The 20,853-nt window shown below is 51.1% G+C and overlaps 1 protein-coding gene across 1 annotated transcript in view; it reads left to right on the plus strand.

Moving 5' to 3' along the window:
- The first annotated feature begins 9,658 nt into the window (after positions 1-9,658).
- COL22A1 (collagen type XXII alpha 1 chain) overlaps positions 9,659-20,853 on the plus strand; it is a 201,486-nt gene continuing 190,291 nt past the window's right edge. Inside the window, exons 1-2 of the mRNA XM_052651665.1 lie at positions 9,659-9,776; positions 13,385-13,951. Coding sequence (XP_052507625.1) covers positions 9,659-9,776; positions 13,385-13,951 — 685 coding nt within the window. The remainder of the gene's footprint in view (positions 9,777-13,384; positions 13,952-20,853) is intronic.

Below are 20,853 nucleotides of genomic sequence, written 5' to 3' on the forward strand. Positions count from 1 at the left end.
TCTGTCTACGACTGAATCCTAGTTCTGCATGTTCCTGGGTGTATGATTTGAGACACATTTGTTAACTTTGCTGAGTTTGAGATTCCTGGATTCTAATCACCATTTGGTCAGCTTGTTGTGAGGAAATAAAACAATTCAAGTGAAACCACAGCCTGGCTCTGGCTACTGTTTACATCGTTCCTGCCACAGTATGTTCACCACATCTGTTATCGCATAACCTGTTGAACCAGCCGTCATACTGTGAGTTTGGACATGTATTTTCACTGCCCTAAAAATCCTCTGTGCTCTGCCTGTTCATCCCTCCCTCCCCCCAAACACACACTCTTGGAAACCACTGATCTTTTCATTGTCTCCATAGTTCGGCCTTTTTCATAATGGCATAGAGTTGGAATCATACTGTATGTAGCCTTTTCCAATTGTCTTCTTTCACTTCGTAACATGCATTTAAGGTTCCTCCAGGTCTTTCCATGGCTAGCTGGCTCATTTCTTTGTACTGATGAATAATCTTCCATTGTCTGGATGGACCACAGTTTATCTATTGATTCACTTAGTGAAGGGCATCTTGGTTGCTTCAATGTCTTGGAAGTTATACATAAAGTTCTATAAACATCCATGTGCAGGGTTTTGTGTGGACCTAAGTTTTCAGTTCGGAGAAGGCAACGGCACCCCACTCTAGTACTCTAGCCTGGTAAATCCCATGGACAGCAGAGCCTGGTAGGCTGCAGACCATGGGGTCGCTAAAAGTCAGACACGACTGAGCAACTTCACTTTCACTTTTCACTTTCATGCATTGGAGAAGGAAATGGCAACCCACTCCAGTGTTCTTGCCTGGAGAATCCCAGGGACAGGGGAGCCTGGTGGGCTGCCGTCTATGGGGTCACACAGAGTTGGACACGACTGAAGCGACTTAGCAGCAGCAGCAGCAGCAGCAAGTTTTCAGTTCCTTTAGATAAATACCAAGGAGGGCGGCTCCTGGATCATATGGTAGGAACACGTTTAGTTTGTAAGAAAGCACCAGAGTGTCCTCCAAAGTGGCTGCACCGTTCTGCTCTCCCACCAGCAATGACTGAGGGTTCCTGTTGCTCCACTGTCTCACCTGCATTTGGTGTTGTCAGTGTTTGGACCGTTCTAACAGGTGTGGAGGGGTGTCTCACTGCTGTCTGAATTTGCATTTCCCCGATGACAGGTGGTATGGAGTATCTTCCCCTGTGCTTGTTTTCCCTCTGTGTATCTTCTTTGCTGAGGGGTCTGTAAAGAACCTCAGCTTATTTTTAAGATCAGGTTGTTTTCTTATTGCTGAGTTTTAAGGGTTTGGGGTATATTTTGGAGAACTGTTCTTTATCAGATGTATCTTTTGCAAATATTTTCTCCTGATCTATGACTTATCTTTTTATTCTCTTGAAGATTTTGTTTGTTTGTCTTTAGTTGAAAGTACACCACAGAGGATTCTCCACCATGAACGTCACAGGAAAACATTGGATTGTGGGAAGCAAACCAAAGGCACAGAAGTACCCTAGCACTCTGAGACCAAGTGTGGTAGTTGAACGTGAGGCTGACACTGTGTCAGCAGGGCAGGGGGGTGGGGGGTGGGGGTGGGCATTTGCTTTCTCTGCCTGCCCCCACCCTGGCTGCACACTGCTTTCCCTCAGGGCTCTGTCCTCCACTCCCTCTTCACTTCTCCAGGAGGGTCTCCTGCCCCAGTGTCACTTCTGAGCTAGACTCAGATGTCTTTGACTTCTCCACCTGGGTGTCTTCCAGGCGACTCAGACTCACTCACTGTGTCCTGCTTATCACCCTCACCCGACTCAGTGACTGGCTCCCAGATGTTCAAACTGGAAGTCTGGTACCATGGAATCTGCAGCTGGACCACTTGAAAATGTTAGCATTAGTTGCTCAGTGTGTCTGACTCTTTGCAACCCCATGGACAGTACTGTGTCAGGCTCCTCTGTCCATGGGATTCTCCAGGCAAAAATACTGGAGTGAGTTGCCATGCCCTTCTCCACGGGATCTTCCTGACCCAGGGATCAAACCCTGGTCTCCTGCATTGCAGGCAGATTCTTTACCTTCTGAGCCACCAGGAACGCACAAGGACCACTTGACCTCCTTACTGTCTTAGGAAAGATTATCAGCATCTCTTTTTGGATTTTGCACTGACCTCCTTGTTGGTCCCTCTGCTCCATCCATCCTTCTCAACAGGGTTTTTGAAATTGTATTAATATAGGTCACTCCCTTGCATGAGGATATCCACTGCTTCCAAGGGCAAAGTCTGACCCCCTTTTACTAGGTTACTGCCCAAGTCCTTTGACTGCCTTTATTAACATGGATTCTTGCCTTCTGGTCCAGCCTGAATTTTCACCATTGCTTTTACTTCCTCATCTAAATACTTTACTTATTGCTCATAAGTGATGCTGGAAGGGAAGCGGGCTATTCCTGGTGAAGACAACCCTTGTCTCCCTGCCTGCTCTCCACCCATCTTTCCTGACTTGGCTCAGGTGTTAGCTCCTCCAGGAAGCCTTCCCTGACTCTCAGGCCTAAGTCAAGTGCTATCAGAGCACTGACCCTACAGAAATGGAAGCATCTACTCACTTATCTGTGTCCACTATTAGGTCTGAAGCTTCTTGGACAGAGTGTCCTATTCTGTGTGCCTGGCACTTAGTAAGTGCCTGACCTGCCTTCAGGGCATGATTGAATTGGGGAATAATTAGACGTTACAGGCCTGGGACCCCTATGCAGTTAACACTGGCCTGTGATGTAGGTGTTGTTATACGTGAATGCGCTAAGGTCTGGAGAGGTTAAGTGACTTCCCTGGTTTGCACAGTGAGTCACAGGCAGAACTGGACTCTGAACACAGGGTTCTAAACAGAAGCTCTGGTTCTAAACAGAAGCTCTGCCATTGTGCCAGCTGCTGCAGAAGAGTCAACGCCCCTGAAGGTGCTCGGTGTTTGGTGACTGAGGAGGACTTGTTGCAGGTCTTGAATCAAGGAGGCAGGCTCCCCAGCACTCCCCAGGCAGCTGGCCTCTTGGGCTTCCATAGAGACAGAAGCCAGCCAGCTCCCTCTGCCCCTCTGCACCTGCAAGTGCGGTCTTCATCAGACAGCACAGCAGAGGCTCAAAAGGACCCGGCTCAGTGGCCTGGACACAGCCACGCCAGGCTTTTCTGTCTCCACCAGATTCCTGCCCAGAGCTTCATCCGTCACCCCAGCAACACATCCGCGGTGCCTCACTCCACGCAGTCTCCACCCTCCGTGGGCAGCGGCCAGACCCTCTACAGCAGGCAGAGCTCGCACTTTGCCCAGGCTGCCTTGCAATGTGCCAGATCTCATTTTCTCCCTCTAAATTGCCTTCTGCTCAGTGTCTTTTCTCCCCCACCTCTGAGTCCCTGAATAGGGAAGGTTGGTTACTATGGCAATGGGCTGGCTCGTGGAAGGAACTCAGCTCAGTAAATTAATTGCTGGACTTTGGGAGACTAATGGCACAGTCCTGCCTCCCAGGGACAGGGTGTGGCCTGCGTCATGCCCACTTGGCAGCCAAGTCCTAGACAGAGCTGATGAGAGAAGTAGGATCGTGGTACCCATGCTTGCTGGTGGGGAAGCAAGGTACACAGATCTCACCAGGTACAGTGGCTGTGTCCCTGGTCTGTGCCAGTATCTCTGCGACATGCTTCATAGAAACTACTTCATGGAACCCTCACAGCATCCCCTATGGAGTAGGGGTGATCCCCTCTTATGATGGAGATGGGATGTTCATTTAGTGGCTCCTGCAGTGGAAACAGTGTCAGACTTTATTTTTTTCGGCTCCAAAATCACTGCAGATGGTGATTGCAGCCATGAAATTAAAAGACGCTTACTCCTCGGAAGAAAAGTTATGACCAACCTAGATAGCATATTCAAAAGCAGAGACATTACTTTGCCGACTAAGGTCCATCTAGTCAAGGCTATGGTTTTTCCAGTAATCATGTATGGATGTGAGAGTTGGACTGTGAAGAAGGCTGAGGGCCGAAGAATTGATGCTTTTGAACTGTGGTGTTGGAGAAGACTCTTGAGAGTCTCTTGGACTGCAAGGAGATCCAACCAATCCATTCTGAAGGAGATCAGCCCTGGGATTTCTTTGGACGGAATGATGCTGAAGCTGAAACTCCAGTACTTTGGCCACCTCGTGTGAAGAGTTGACTCATTGGAGAAGACTCTGATGCTGGGAGGGATTGGGGGCAGGAGAAGAAGGGGACGACAGAGGATGAGATGGCTGGATGGCATCACTGACTCGATGGACGCGAGTCTGAGTGAACTCCGGGAGTTGGTGACGGACAGGGAGGCCTGGCATGCTGCGATTCATGGGGTTGCAAACAGTCGGACATGACTGAGTGACTGAACTGAACTGAGCATAAAGGTGCCTTACTTAGCCTGACTCCTCAGTGGGCATTTTGCTATGAAAACTCCATTCATTCTCTTCCCTACAACATCTTCCAGAAGACAGAAGTATAGGGAACATTTCCTATCTCATTCTGTGATGCCAACATGATCCTAATCCTAAATAAAGTCATTCGAGAAGAGAAAATGGCACATGAATATCTCGTGAGACTCAATGCAAAAACTCTCAACAAAATATTAGCAAATAAATATGACAGTGAATAAAGGGAATTCTAGGTCATGGCCAAACAGAGTGTATCCCAGGCATGCAAGGCTGGTTCAATGTTTGGAAATCACTTAATGGAATCCATCACACCAACAAGCAGAGAAGACCCTTCTCTGTCCTCTGGAGGATGCATGACTTGGTTTTGGCTATATCCATGTTGTCTCTGTGCTTAAGAAAGAAGTGTTGCTCCAGCCAGATTCCAACATCCTGAGAAGCCCTGTTATGCTTGATTATACCCATGCACCTGTGATTGCCTGGGACTGAATCCTGGCTACTGGATGTGTGTCAGGGGCAGATTCCTGAGCCCTTTGTGCCTCGGTTGCTTAATCTGTAAAATGGGTCTCATGACACCTGCCTTCCAGATTAAATGAATTATTATGTATCAAGTCCTGCGAATGACTCTTGGCGTTTAGTAAGCATGTGATGTATGTTAAAAAGGTGAGTGCTGGAGAGTGTGGACTTTGGTCATTCAGGCCTGATGGCAGGTCCAGCTCTGACTTTACTGGCCTGGGTGCCCAGCAGAATTGTCTGTGCTCCCTGATCCCAGGTTCGTCTTTAGGAGGGTGAGGCTCCCAGTACTGCCTTGCAGAGAAGATGTTGCTAAAAGTGGTGTGGTTTGCAGCACACACGTTTCCCCAGCCTTTTCTTTAGAGGACCAGACAGCAAGATTGAATTTTCAACTCAACACATATTCACTGGGACAGAGGTCAGCACAGACTGGCCCTGGGGGAGCTTGCTGTGATGCTGCCGCTGCTAAGTCGCTTCAGTCATGTCCGACTCTGTGCGACCCCATAGACGGCAGGCTTCCCCATCCCTGGGATTCTCCAGGCAAGAATACTGGAGTGGGTTGCCATTTTCTTCTCCAATGCATGAAAGTGAAAAGTGAAAGTGAGGTCGCTCAGTTGTGCCCGACTCTTAGTGACCCCATGGACTAAGCCTACCAGGCTGCTCCGTCCATGGGATTTTCCCATGGAAAGAGTACTGGAGTGGGCCGCCATTGCCTAAGGAGTAGTTATTTCTGAGTCCCGTGGACCTGCTTTCACATGCAGCTCTACCCTTCACCACCTGGGTGTGCTGGGGGCATCTCCTTGCTTGTCAGCCTTGGCTTGCTGGCCTGCGAATGGGAGATGCAGGTGTCCACACCATGGGGCTGTTCTAGAGCTGGGACCTATGACATATACAGCGTGGAGGCTCTCCAGTGACGCCGGGTTTTACCCAGGTTCAGTGACCCTTGGGCTTCCCAGGTGGCGCTAGTGGTAAAGAACCCACCTGCCAATGCAGGTAGACGTAAGAGACACAGGTTCAGTCCCTGGGTCGGGAAGATCCCCTGGAGGAGGGGATGGCAACCCACTCTGGTATTCTTTCCTGGAAGATCCCATGGACAGAGGAGCCTGGAGGGCTGTAGTCCACAGGGTCACAGAGAGTCGGCTGAGTGACGTAGCATGCATACGTGCACAGGATGGTGGTGGGCTGAAGAAGCAGGTGTGGTTGGAATCCCTGCCCTGGCTTCTGTTACTGACATGGCCTTAAGGTAGTGCTAAAGCTTTACTGCAGGTTTCTTTTTTTTTCTTTTTTTTTAAGATTTGTTTATTTTTGCTTTCACTGAGTCTTTGTCACCGTGCGCCAGCTTTCTCTCGTTGCCGTGAGTGGGGGCCACTCTCTAGGTGCGGTGGGTGGGCTTCTCGTTGCAGTGGCTTCTCTTGTTGCAGAGCGCAGGCTCTGGGTGCACGGGCTCAGCAGCTGTGGCTCTAGGGTGCTGGCTCAGTAGCTGGTCACACGGGTTCAGTTGCCGTGTAGCATGTGGGATCTTCCCGAAGCAGGGATCGAAGCCATGTCCCCTGCATTGGCAGGTGGATTCTTAACTGCTGGGCCACCTGGGAAGCCCTTACTTGCAGTTTTCTTATTTAATCCCCTTACAGCAACCATGTAAGGTGGTTTTTGTTTGTATCTTACTCCTCAGTGAGGATGCTAAGGCGCAGAAAGGTTAGGTCCCTCTCTGAGATTGCAGAGTTGGTGATTGATGGGGATTTGCACCACCAGGCACTCTGGGTTGAGGCTCCACCCTCCTGACCTCCTGGCGATGTCTGCCCCCATCGAGGAAAGCTGCTTTTCTCTTAGTGGCGCTGGTGGCTGATGGAGCTGTGAGCGAGCTGAGCGTGCTGACCTGCGGCCTGGGATGTGGGGTCAGGTGGTCCTCAGCCCAGGTGTGGGGATGCTCCTGGGTTGTTACAGAATCTGCTGCCTGTTTCACAGTCAGGCCAACCAGTCCACCCTCACTAGAGAGAACCACTCCTGAGATCTCTTCTTGTAAGGACACTAATTTATCGTGCTGAACACAACCTCATGACCTCATCTAAACCTAAGTATCTTCCCAAAGGGGCTTCCCAGGTGGCTCAGACCGTAAGAAATCTGCCTACAGTGAAGGAGACCTGGGTTTGATCCCTGGGTTGGGAAGATCCCCTGGAGGAGGGCATGGCAATCCACTCCAGTGTTCTTGCCTGAAGAATTCCATGGACAAGAGTCAGACACAACTGAGCAACTACTGCACACGCATGCTTTCCAACGACCCCACTTCCAAACACCATCACACTTGGGACTGAGATTTCAACACGTGAATTTGGGGGGACATGATTTACTCCAGAGGAAAGGGCCTGGACAAACATTTGTAGATGGTAGGTGAAGAGAAAGGGAGGGTGGGAAGTTGCCAGGAGGGACCACTCAGTACTCCCCAGGATCCACTGGGCCCTCCATTCCCCTAAACTGTCATCTGAATTCAGTGTCCTGTGGATGCTGTGACCAATGTTGAACAATTTAAGCAATGCAGATTTATTATCTTAAAGTGCTCAAGATCAGAATTCCGAAATGGGTCTCACTGGGCTAAAGTCAACGGGTTGGCAGGGCTGTCCCCTTCGAAGTCCAGAGGGGAGAATTCATTCCTTGCCTCTTCCAGCTTCCAGAGGTCACTTGCATTCCTTGACTCGGGGACCCTTCCTCTGTTTTCAGAGCCAAGAATGGCTGAGCAAGTCTTTCTCAGGTTGCCATCTCTCTGTGTTCTGAGCCAAATTCTTCCTTTTGTAAGGACCCTTGTGAATACATGGAGCCCACCCAGATACTCCAAGTTATCTCCATATTTTAAGGTCAGGCGATTAGCTATGTATTTGTTTTTAGCATTAACTTATTCTTTGTTTTTTCTCATTTCCTTATGTATTTATCGGCTGTGCTGGGTCTTCGCTGCGGTGTGTAGGCTCCTCCAGTTGCAGCGCACAGGCTCTCTAGCTATGCATGTGGGCTCAGCAGTTGTGGCACACGGGTTTAGTTGCCCTGTGGCATGTGGAATCTTCATTCCCCAACTAGGGATTGAATCCATGGCCCCAGCATTGGAAGACAAATTCTTAACCACTGGCCCACCAGGGAAGTCATGATTTGCAATGCTAATTCCACCTGTAACTGTCATTCTTCCTTGCTATGTAGCGTAACATATTCACAGAGATAAGGATATGGACATCGTTTATGAGGTTTATTGTAATAAAAAGTATATGACATAACATTTACCATTTTAAGTGTGTGACTCAGTAGCATCAGGTTCATTCAGATATTGTATAAACATCAGCACTATTTCAGGAACATTTTCATCACCCCAGACAGAAACCCTGTAACCATAAAGCAGTAACAGAAGATGTCTTACTGCGTTCTTAGGCCTTTCTTTAATTCCGTTCAGCAGTGACTTGCGGTTTTCAGTGTACAAGTCTTGTACCTCCTTGGTTCAGTTTATTCCTAAGTATTTTAAGCTATTTTTTGTGCTGTTGTAAATAAAATTCTTTTCCTTAATTTCTCTATGGATTTTTCATTGCTCCTGGACAGAAATGCAGCAGATTTTTGAATGTTGTTTTTTTTTATTCTGCAACTTTGCTGAATTTGTTTATTGGCTCTAACAGCTTTTTGTGAGTTTTTAGCGTTTCTTACACGTGGTAAACTATCATCTCACCTTCTCCTGAAATGGTCATAGGACAGTCCCCCTCCTGTTCCTGAGCCCCCATAAACACCCCCTCCCTTACCACTATCAGTGTCATTGAGCCTACCTTGCCCTGGCCTATGTCTTACCTGTCTCCCAGGTGTCAGTGAGTATGGATTTGGTGACATTCATCTGCCTGCCCTCAGAACCTGTCACATGAGGGCCACTGGCAAATATTTGGGAATGAATAAATGAATGGTAACATCTATAACCAGTTTCCTTTTCCTGGATCTTGGCGTTCACAATGACAAACAGTTTTTGAAATGGCCATCCACATGAAAATAAAATACACAAAATGGGAAATCATTTAGCTAATAAACCTCAATGGATCAAAGAAGTGCATTGAAAGCAAGAAGGGATGTTGAGTTAGCCAAGATCAAAGGAATGGTGCCACTCTGTGCGGCCAGGTACGCAGTGAGAGGGGCACCCACACACACACTCCAACACTGCTGGGGGCAGCGAAAACAGCGCAGCCTTTTTGCGAAGCAGTTTGACAGTTCTTACCAGGGCCCTTTCAAAACCCATAGGACGCCCCAAGTGTTTTCCTACAAATCTGTTGTAAGAAAATAACTGAGTATGGGCAAAGAGGTGTCCTCTTGTGACATGCTAAACAAATTAAGCAGCCTATTAATGTCTAAAAGTAGAAAATACGATCAGAATAATGATGTTAGTGTCACAGGTCAGAGCCTTAGGGAGCAGATAACAGGAGGCCTGCAGGTTCTTAATTAATTCACATCTGCTAATGGATGGATGGGGACCGGAGAGATGGATGAATCAGGGATCAGGAGGTAACACTGAGCTTTGCTCTTAGAAAGTCACACCTTTGGCTGTGTGAAAAGGTGAGTCTCAGCAGTGAAGAGGGTTGGGAGGCGGGGTCTGGGGAATTCCTCCCCTGAGGGGGTCCAGAGGTTACTTCTGCAGCTTCTTAGTTCCAGGGCCCTCCTGTGAAGGTGTTCTTCCTCCACACAGGACCCGTTCCGGTAGACCCTCACAGCGTCTCTTCCTGGCCAAGAAATGCTGGTTCCCAAGCACGAGAGAGCCATGGGCCGCCTGCGAGGGAGTGTTGTGGCTTGCCTCCTGTGGATGCTGCTGCTTTGGAGTGGGGACCGCGGCTGTCAGGCCCAGAGGGCAGGTAGGGCCGTAGGCGGAATACAGAGCAGTGGGTGTGTGTCCATGCGTGTGTGGGTGTGGGCTGGGGGTGAGCTATTGCTGGTGTGTGTGAGAGTGTAGGTTATCCCAGGTGTGGTGTCCACTGTCCCTCCACCAGTGTGAGTCATAATCAGCCATGCCACTGGGGCGTGTGCATGTGTGTGAGAGTGAACACATGTCTGCGGTCAATCATACAGCGTGTTGAGGCTGTGTCTTTGTTGACCACATACATGGTGTGGGGTAGCAGTGGGGTTAGTGTCCTGCTGCCTTGTCCAGTTCTTGAGAGGACCTTGGGCCACAGCCCGAGGGGCACTGAGTGCTCTGGAGTCCAGCCTAAAGGGGTGGCCGGGACAGTGAGCGGCCAGGAAGTGGGGAAGTTATGGGAGCAGAGACAGCCCGGGTGGGAGGGGTGAGAAGTGATGGGACAGCTTGTCTACCCATCTGAGGACTTCCTGGGAGGAGTCATGGTCCGTGGGGGACCTGGGGAAGGAGTCAGGGACAGGAGTGGCTTGGGCTATCACGGCACCCAGCCCCGAGCCTGCATGCCGGGTCTGCGGAACACAGCTGGAGCTGGTTTCAGGGAGAGAACTGCCGCTGGATGGCTGGGTGTGAAACGCTGCCCCATTTTACAGATAAGGAACTGAGGCAACAGAGGCACAGTATTGGATAAAAACTATGTAAATTGCAAGGATTTACTGTGCAGCCCAGGGGACTATATTCAGTATCTTGTAGTGACTTATAATGGGAAAGAATTTTTAAAAAGACTATAGATCGATACATAAATATGCATAAGCAGATCACTTTGCTCTAAGCCCTGAAATTAACACAATATTGTAAATCAACTATACTTTGATTTTTAAAAATGTTGAAAAAAAAAGAGAGCACCCTCCCACCCTGGCCCCGCCTCCACGCCTCACCCCCTGTGAGGTTGAAGGAATGGGCAGGGCTGAGCTAGAGTCAGCCTGTTTATCTGGGCCCTCCAAAGAAGAGGAAAAACAAACAACAACCCCCGAAGGCTTGCATTTCTCCATCACTTTACAAAGGTCTATTCTGCTTACGACTCACAAAGCCGGGGTAGCTAGATAGACAGTGATGAGTGTGGACATCCTATTTTCCGTGTGGGGAACACGGGCCTTCCGAGGAGATTTCTGTGACCCCCAGGACAGCTGCAAGTGCCCAGTTGGCACCAGGATTATCAAATTCAATAGCGGGAAGGCCAGAGGACCTTCTGTCTCCACTCTCATTTCATGGAGTGGAAAGCAGTTTGCAGGGTCATAGGGCCCCTGCGAGTGGCAGAACCGAGGCCAGAAACCAGGGCCCCTCCTGCCTCATTGCCCTTCATTCTCACCTGTGCCCACAACCTCACCTGTGCCCTGGCCTCCAGAGAAAGTGGCCCCGTGGTAAGGCCTCCCGCATGAATGAACCTTCTGCTGCCTACAACCACATCACCTCAAGGGTTAGAGCCGTGGGCAGCAATCACCCTGATCAGGCTGGGACATCACAGTCCCAAAGGCAAAAGGATGACCTTTGTGTCCAGGGCAAAAACTCCCTAGGAGTTTTCTCTGAGTCCACACATCTGGGCAAACACACTTCGAAAGCTCTGATCCTGTTAGGGGATCCGTTCTGCAAAGGCAGGGGTTCACCTTGTCTTCTCAGCCGATTGGACTTGGATTTTAAAAAACTAGAGGGGAAGGTAGACGTGGAAAATTCAAGGGGAGCACTGGAGCAGGGTGGGATGAGGACGCGTGCGTGTGTATGTAAATATACCTAGCTTTATTATTTTTGTTTTTTGAACTTAATGCATTGTGTGTAAACACAAGATCAGGACTACACAGAACTTCACGCATGGCTCTGCTTGCCAGACCGAAGCAAGGGTACTTTCTGTAGCTTCTCGCCTCAGTACACAGTTGTATACATGCACACACACACACAGACACACACACAGACACACACACATGTGCTTTTCATACCTGATGATAGATGAGTAAAAAATGTATCCACATTGGTAAATACGGCAATGATAGAGTGGAAGGTGTATCCACGTTGGTAAATACGGCCATCACTGTGGTGGCCGCCTGGCATTCCACTGAATGATGCTGGCGGAATATTATTTAAATGGTCCCTATGCATACCCATGAAGGCAGGCTCCGGGATTTTGCTTGGCAATGCTGCCATGAACTTCCTTACAGCTTTACTTTTGCCCTTTCTATTTATCTGCTGGTTTTCTTTAAGTAAATCACTGATTCTGGAATTGGCAGATTCAAAGATACAAGGCTTTTAGGAGTCTGACAAGTGGGGGTGACAAACCCCAGACTCACTCCTTGAGCCCATAAAGGCATTCTCCTTACATCCTCACTGGCCACCACAGTCAATATTTTTTACTTTTGCCAACTGGACGTTTTAACACAGTGAGATTCTCTTTTAAAAAAAAAAAAAAAAAATTATTTTCACTGATCAACTGTCTGTGCCAGGTGCTTCCAGAAGCCTGATCCACTGCTCCAGATGTCATGGCCAAGACTCAGATTCTGGAAAAATCGAGGCAAGGGCATTTTGATGATTCCCCTGTCTACTTGTGCAGCACTTCGAAGTTTAGAAAACACTTTTCTTCGTATTATCTAACTGTAAAATGGGGACCAGCAAGCTCTCTGCACAGGGTTGCCCTGTGGATCAGAAATAAATTATAGTGCCGCATTTTATTTAATCAAAAGTGTCATATAGCTTATATAAAGTTTATATTTGTAAAAATATGAGCATATTTTTATAAAGCACTGCAGACGTTCTAAAATATATGAATGCAATCCATTTTATATGATTTCTAATAGTGAGACACTGCGAACTGTTTAACTATCTGACAGGAGAGGACTGGCTAAATAAATTATGTTCATCCCTGCGGCGAAATCTCTGCAGCCATGGAAACCAGCATTATCACACTGGAAATGGGCTCCTGGCGTATCACTGGATGCTGGGAACCAGCTTATATATCAGTGCCATGGGTACAGGCCCACTTCTGCCAACAGCATAAATAAATACACCCTGGGTTAGCAGTAGTTATCTCTGCCCAGATGGAAATATGAGCGTTTGAAGATTTTTTGGATTGCCTTTTGCAGGTTTGAAAGACAATGAAGTCACTTTTGAACCAACATGGTAGGAGGAGTTAAAGAAACTGACAACAGTAGTCAGAATAGTTACATGACTGTTACGCACTTTCATGAATATATCTGTAACCTATATATAATCATATATACTTATATACAGTACATAATATATAATATACATAATTATGTTATTCACTGTATAAATACATATAAACTATATATAATTATAGTATATAATATATAATTATATGTTATTCACTATATATATATGTGAGTGTACATATTAACTATACGTAGTCAGGTGAACTTCAGAGCAATCCTGGAGAGACTCCCCATCACATGGCCTTTAGGGAGCCAAGGATGGGGCTCTAAGGCGGCAGCCCAGCCCCCCTCCACCCCGCCGAGCGGTTGGGGCCTGGAGGCAGGCTTTGGGGGACCCGGGTGATCCCGCCTCCAGCCCCCAGCAGCCGCCCTGCCTCTCCTGTTGCCCCTGTAGGCTGCAAAACCGTGCACTACGACCTGGTATTCGTGCTGGACTCCTCCTCGAGCGTGGGCAAGGAGAACTTCGAGAAGGTCCGGCAGTGGGTGGCCAACCTGGTGGACACGTTCGAGGTGGGCCCGGAGCGCACGCGGGTGGGCGTGGTGCGCTACAGCGACCGCCCGGCCACGGCCTTCGAGCTGGGCCGCTTCGGCTCGCGGGCCGCGGTGCGCGCGGCGGCGCGGCAGCTGGCCTACCACGGCGGCCACACGCACACGGGCGACGCGCTGCGCTTCATCACACGCCACAGCTTCGCCCCGCGCGCCGGCGGCCGCCCTGGGGACCGCGCCTTCAAGCAGGTGGCCGTCCTGCTGACCGACGGCCGCAGCCAGGACCTGGTGCTGCCCGCCGCCACGGCCGCGCGCCGCGCTGGCATCCGCATCTTTGCTGTGGGCGTGGGTGAGGCGCTGCGCGAGGAGCTGGAGGAGATCGCCTCCGAGCCCACGGCGGCGCACGTCTTCCACGTGTCCGACTTCGACGCCATCGACAAGATCCGGGGCAAGCTGCGGCGCCGCCTGTGCGAGAGTGAGTGGGGGCCGTGCCCGGGGCGGGCGGGGCGGGGGGCAAACCCAGCTTCCAGGCAGAGGTGGGCCTGAGGACACCCGGCGGCTGCTCTGCTGCTCAGGAACCTGGAAACCCACCCGCACCCACCCCCAGCGTGCACACCCACCCCCAGGGTCCCCTGGGCCCTGTGCCTTGGGCCCTGAGTCCAGGGAAGGAAAATTCAAGAGGGCTGGGTCCTAAACCCCATCCAGCCTCAGAGTCTGGCTATATGTCTCTGGTTGCAGCTCCATATCTGCCATGGGGACCACGCACTGGCTTCTCAGGGCCCTTGAGTCCGAGCAGGTGCTTGCAGAGGCCTCGCCCAAGCACCTGCTCACAGAGGTGAGAGAAGTCAGGTCCTGCCCCTCTCCTGAGGTGTCACAGTGAAAGATCATGGAAGAATGGGGCACAGACTGCCTTCAGGAACTGTCCCCGACAAGCCCGAGGCAGCCACTTCAAGATGATGGCCGCTGCTGGTCCCAGAGGCCAGGGGCTCTTGACCTGTTGCTCCCTGAGTTCACCCGAGGCCTCCGAGTTATTTGTCTGGAATCTTGACTATGGCTGGGGCTAGGGGGATGAGAGAGGGAAGAGTATGTGGGTGGAGTGGGGGGGACAACTGGGCAGAGAGCCAGGAGCCCCTAGCGCTCTGACCTGGGCAGCTGACCTCAAGATTCTAGTGGGGTCATCCTGAGGCCAGCCCCCTCTCCAGGACAGGAGGGGCTGTAGTGGGTTTCTCTTGTGTCAGCCTTTCCCCAGCTTCAGCCTGTGCCTGCTTCACTGGGGTGACATTCCTTCCTTGCTGGTAACTTCCGCCTCCTGGGCCCAGGTGGGGGCAGGGAGCAGTGTCAGCCTCTGTCTTACTGACTTCTCTGGGGGACTGAGCCCTGGGTCAGGGAGCCCCGAGGGTCCCACCTAGACAGGGGCAGCAGGCTGGGTCAGTGGAGGAGGGACTGACCGTGGGAACAGCTGGCCGGAGCTGCAGGGACCTGGTCTCAGGGATGGGCCAGCCTTGCAGCTAAGCCTTGTCAGAGACTTGATGCGTCTCTCCGTTTTTTTTTTTAGCACTCTGTGGCTTTTTCTCTGTGTTGAGTTTCTTAATCTCTACTTATTTATTCACAGATACTTAATGAGAATCTGCTTTTTGTGCAGCCTTGTGCTGATTTCTGGGCCTATAGAAAAAGATAAGACACAGCCTTTGCCCTGAGGCTTTCCTCATCTGTTGTTCAGTCTCTAAGTTGTGTCGACTCTTTGCGACCCCATGGACTGCAGCACGCCAGGATCCATCATCTCCTGGCGTGTGCTCAAAGCCATGTCCATTGAGTCAGTGATGCCATCCAGCCATCTCATCCTGTCATACCCTTCTGCTGCCTTCAGTCTTTCTCAGCATCAGGGTCTTTTCTAATGAGTTGACTCTTCACATCAGGTGGCCAAAGTATTGGCGCTTCAGCATCAGTCCTTCCAAGGAATATTTAGAATTGATTTCCTTTAGGATGGACTGGTTGGATCTCCTTGCTGCCCAAGGCATTCTCAAGAGTCTTCTCTAGCACTACAGTTCGAAAGCATCAATTCTTCGGCGCTCAGCCTCCTTTATGGTCCACACATGACTACTGGGAAAACCATAGCTTTGACTAGATGGACCTTTGTTAGCAAAGTAATGTCTTTGCTTTTTAATATGCTGTCTAGGTTTGTCAATCATGTCTGCAGTCACCATCTGCAGTGATTTTGGAGCCCAAGAAAATGAAATCTGTTCCTCATCTAGATATTGGGAAAGATACCAAAAAAAGGAATGTGGTAGGTGAGGTCCTGCTGTGGTTTTGGTGGATGGTGACCTTGAGAATGAGGGAGAGCTTCCTGGAGGAGGTGGCACTTAGTTTAGAAGAAAGAGCACAAGCTTCAGGATGAGGTGGCAACGTTTAGTCAATGCACTATAATGACTGGAGGAAAGGAGCAGAGTGGGCGCTGGTGGCTTTGTGTGATTGTCAAGGCCTGGATAAAGGGGGCCCTTGTGGGCATGGCAAGGCATTGAGGGTTCTGGGCAGGACGTGACATGGTCAGATCTTCGCGGAGAAAGGAATACTGGCCGGTGAGCGAGCCCCCTCACAAGACAGCTGGGCAACTTCAGAGAACGATGCTGGGGGTGGATGCCCAGGCCCGTTTTACAGATGAGGAAAGGGATGCGCAGAGGCTTAAGGGGCACTCACCTGCTCCATAGGGTGCAGCTCACGGCTGTGGACTTCCATAGTGACTTCATTTGACCCTCGTTACAGCCTGCTAAGATACAGATGCTCCCCTTCTTGTTGAATGCTGAGATCCAAGGGGGCGCAGCTGCAAGGCCTGCGGGGCCCTCAGCAGCAGTCCAGAGAGGTGATGGCACCACGTGGGGAAGAGGAGGAAGGGAGGATGAACTGCTTCGGCAAGGCCGGGTGGAGACTTGATCTAGGTGCATATGGCCAGAAATACCGGCTGACAAGAGGCGGGCGCTAGGACCAGGTCCAGCCAAGGGGCAGTCATCCAGCCTGGTGGCTCAGGGTCTGTGAGCACCCAGCTGACCCGCCCTCCCCGCCCCCCCCCCCCCCCCCCCCCGCAGCATTTCTTCATCCTGGCAGCCTGGGTTCAAAGTGGTTCTTCATCTTGGCAGAGCAGAATCTAGATTTTGAAGAGGTTCCCCCTCCCAGGGGATGGTTTTGGGAATGGTTTGGACAACCCTGGAGAGGTCAGGTCACTGGATCGTGTTGCCCAGTTAATAAAATGGCAGTGTGGGCACAGAATCTGGGCTGTCAGCCTGTGTGTGCCCCTAGAGCACAGATTTCACCACCCCTGACCCTGGGTCTGAGTCAGGGACAATGATCACAGGTAACAGCAAACCCTGCTCTAACTTGCTTAAGCCTTGAGACATATGGACGTCACCCAGGATGCAAAGGCCAGTGGTCAGGCGGCCCCGAGCGGAGACCAGGCCCTCTACTCTCCTGTTGCTCTGCTTGCTCTTGGCGTTCATTCTGTTCTTGGCAGATTTGTGTGTCAGGGTCCGGCAGTGACCAGCGTGGATGGAAGAGATGCTGATGAGGTTCTGTTTGGAGAAGACAGCCGTTGGGGAGGGAGAGGGAGGCACCGGGAGCCAGCGGTGGGAGCAGGGATGGCAGGGAGCCGGGGCCCCTGGGTTGGGAGAGCCTGACCATCACGAGCTCTGGTCTCCTCGTCTTGGGGAGAATCACAGCTGCCCCCTCGGCCGTGACCCAGAGGGAGCAGGAAAGGAGTCCCTGCCTCACTCCCTGCCTGCCTGGCTGGCTGACCTCATCCCATAGCAGCCAGCAAAGGGGCTGGGTGACATGGGCCTGAGCAGGACAGAGAAAGAGCAAGTGTGGGTTGGACCCAGGAGAGGAGAGGGTGACCCCGCAGGCCTGGACTCGTGTAGCTAGACATCTATAGGCTCTGTGACTGTCCCCAGCCAATCACTGTAACCTCGGAGTGAAAGCAGGCTGACTCTCTGGGCCTGAACCATAGGACCCTGTTTGACATTGTGGAGTGGAGTCAGTTACTGCTTCTCCTCCCCCAGGGAAAGGGGTCTGACCCCGGCAGGAACACCAGGGACCAGACCCAAGGGGAAAGGATACAGGTCCAGCCTGCTAGCACGTCACACGTCTGCTGTGGAAATGTCAGGAGAAAGTCAGGACTCTCCCTCGCAGGCTTCTCCACATGCCTGAATGGAGGGAAGAGTCAAGTTATTCTTAGTCATCTGAAGGGAATGCAGTTTGTAAATACAGCTGGAGGCTGAGAGGGTCCGCTCTATTCTGGAGACTCAGGAAGCAAAATCTCTTCACAGTTGCTTCAATCAGAAACAAAGCAAAACAAAACAGAAGCGCGAACAGTAACATAGTGGAAAGCAAGTGGTGGGTGAGATCAAGGAGCCCCACAGCATCCAAACAGCCAGAAGCCCCTTGGCACGGGGAGGGTCCCTGCGGATGATTCACGGTCTGGATCCGGGCTGTTCCCGCAGGGGCTTCTCACCGATGACCTAGGAGATCTGAGAGTAAGGATATGGGTTTCCAGTGTTGTGATCATTCAGTCCATCCAATCCACTCATTCATTTATTCATTCAGGAGCCATGGTGGATTCACACTAATCTGTTCATTCATTCGACTTCAACCCAACCATATGTTGTAGTCGGCATTGGTTCACTTTAGTCCATCTGTCCGTCCGTTCATTCATTCATTGAGCAGTCACACACTGAGTGAGTCCTCTGCCAGGCAATTACCAGGTGTCCAGGATGCAGTGTGGGAGCTGATGTCCTTCTTGTCCTTGGGAAGCTTTTTCTCCTGGAGGCAGCAGGGAAGTGACAGATTATTATACCACAGACTGTGCATGCTGGTTGCCTCCTGCCATTTGAAATTTCTGTTCATTGTCAGAGCTGCCTTCACCCACGGAATACAATCCTCACCAGGGAAAGGCTGTTCCTAGGGTTACCAGTGCCTGGAACGGAGCCTAGGATGGAGGAGGAGCTGCCTGAATGTTGAAAAAGAAACCAGGGGCAGCAGCCTGCAGTGGATTCTGTGCTGTGCACGTTGGAAGCAACTCACGCAATGATGTACTGCCTCCCAAATGCAAAGACTAGGCATATTCAGCAAATCTGAAATCCTAGCCAACAATAAGTGTTTCCCTTGTGTGTATGAGCAGAGTGGAACAATTAGATGTTGAAGGTTGATGAACGTCTGGAAAAGGCAGGCTGGGGCGTGGGGGGTGAGGGGTGAATCATACCTGCTCCCTATGGCAGGCCACATCTGGGGGAGAAGGACCCCAACCTGATTTCCCAGGGTCGGTGCTGGGGGAGGTGAACAGCACTCAGAGAGCCCGCTGTTCTCTGAGCACCAAACATTTTGAAGGCCGGGGAGGGTATTTGCGTTTCACTCACACTGTGTTCTCACCCAGCCCAGTTGGGGTGGGGGGAAGGGGCAGTGTCCGTGCTCACGATTTGCATGTGGGGAAACTGGTGCCTCGTCCTGCGCTGGCCATCACGTGTGGCCAGTCACCAGTCTGGAGCTGGTCCAGACTGAGAAGTGCCTGAGTGCCATACCCACTGGATTTTGTAGACGAGGTATGAAAAAAGGGAGTAAAGCATCTCATGCATCTTTTTATATTAATTACATGTTTGAATGATAGTATTCTGGAAATTTGGGGCTTCCCTTGTAGCTCAGTAAGTAAGAGCTTGCCTGGAATGCAGGAGACCTGGGTTGGATTCCTGATTCAGGAAGATTTCCCCTGGAGAAGGAAATGGCAACCTACTCTTGCCTGGAGAATCCCATGGACAGAGGAACCTGGCAGGCTATAGCCCGTGGGGTCGCAAGAGTTGGACACGACTGAGAGATGAAGCACGCAGCACACACACATCCTGGAAATTTAGGGTTCAATACAACATATTCCTAAAAGTAATTCTACCTGGTTCTTTTTGCTTTTTTAAAATTGTGGCTGCTAGGAAATTTAACTTTATGTGTGAAGCCTACATACGAGCTTCTTCCTCCTCCGCTTCCTCCTTCTCCGTCTTCTATGATGCTGATGCTGCAGATGGGAACTGAGGTCTGACTGCTTCCAGAGCCTGTGCTTTCCAGCCAGCCCGGCTGTAGGAGGGAGGCAGGGCAGTCCGAGGGGACAGCGGGGAAGCTGAGTCCCAGCTCAGCGCACAGGAGGTGAGGGGCCAGTGTCCGGGTGGGTGCCCAGCCCCGGCCCTCAGGCAGCACAGGCTGGGGTGTGGCGGCCGTGGCTGCCCTGGTCTGGTCTGGAAGCCCAGCTGGGAGAGACCGTGTGAGCAGAGGAGGGGGTGATGTGGGGACAGGACCAGGCCTGGGATTGGACAGTGTCTTTTCAGGGTGGCTGCTGCTGAAGCTTCTCTTTGTCAAGATTGCTCCTGGACCAGCCCTGGATTTGAACTGTCCTTCTGCTTCTCAGGCCTCAGAATGCCATCATCCCTCTGCTTGGAGCAGAATTCCCATAACCTGCCTCCTAAATCATAGCAGCAAATAGGATAACTTGGTGCCGCCAGCTGATTTTTTTCCCCAATGCGTTTATGGCTTCCTTCCCGCATCCGTCCTTTCTCAGAGTTCATATTCACAATGCTTAGGTGCTTATGTTGGCTTTTACCCCATGGCCACTCCTGGTCCCTCGCTGGGGTGGCTAGTTCAGGTCACTCCTGAAGTGGCCCTGCTGGCTGGAAGCAGACCTGGGATTTTGACCTCACTCTGTTTGACCGCAGGGCCTGAGCTCTTCCCACTAAGTTTGGATATTCAGGAAGCATCTTTAAACCCACCATGGCTTTGAAGTCTCACACCAATCCCCTAAGTAAGTTTTTCTTCTATGGCGGTACTTCTTCTTCTGATGGCGGTACTGATGGCCCCTCCTTGGCCCTGAGGGGCCGAGTGGCTCATCCAGGATCACAGGTAATCAGGCCTTCGACTCCTCACCCAGCTCAGCACCCAAAGCCCACGAGTCTGAGCTTTTCTGAGCTGTTCTTCTGTAGTAATCCCATCAGATGTCTAATTATCGAACCCTATAAGGGCCTGGTCAAGCCCTGGCTCCTGCACGGTGACCAGTGGCTGTTTGTTCAATAGACAGATGAAGGTCATGGTAGCTGAAAAAATCTTTATCCTCATTTGATAAAAGACAGAGATGATCTGAAAAATTAGGAGTGGACCACCACCAGCAGCAGCTGCAGCAGGCACGCATGGCAGTGTTGTCAGAGACCTCCGTGGCCTTGCCCGGTGACCTCCCCTAAGCTCTGCTCTGGCCTGTGGCTCACTGTCCCCCTGGCCCTGGGCTCATCCAGGGAAGCACCTCCGTGTCAGGGTATCAGCTCCTGCCCCTCCGTGGCCTGCCGAGGCCCCCAGGGGACTGGATCT

Source organism: Budorcas taxicolor, chromosome 14, assembly GCF_023091745.1.
Source record: "Budorcas taxicolor isolate Tak-1 chromosome 14, Takin1.1, whole genome shotgun sequence".
In the NCBI taxonomy this organism is placed as follows: Eukaryota; Metazoa; Chordata; class Mammalia; order Artiodactyla; family Bovidae; genus Budorcas; species Budorcas taxicolor.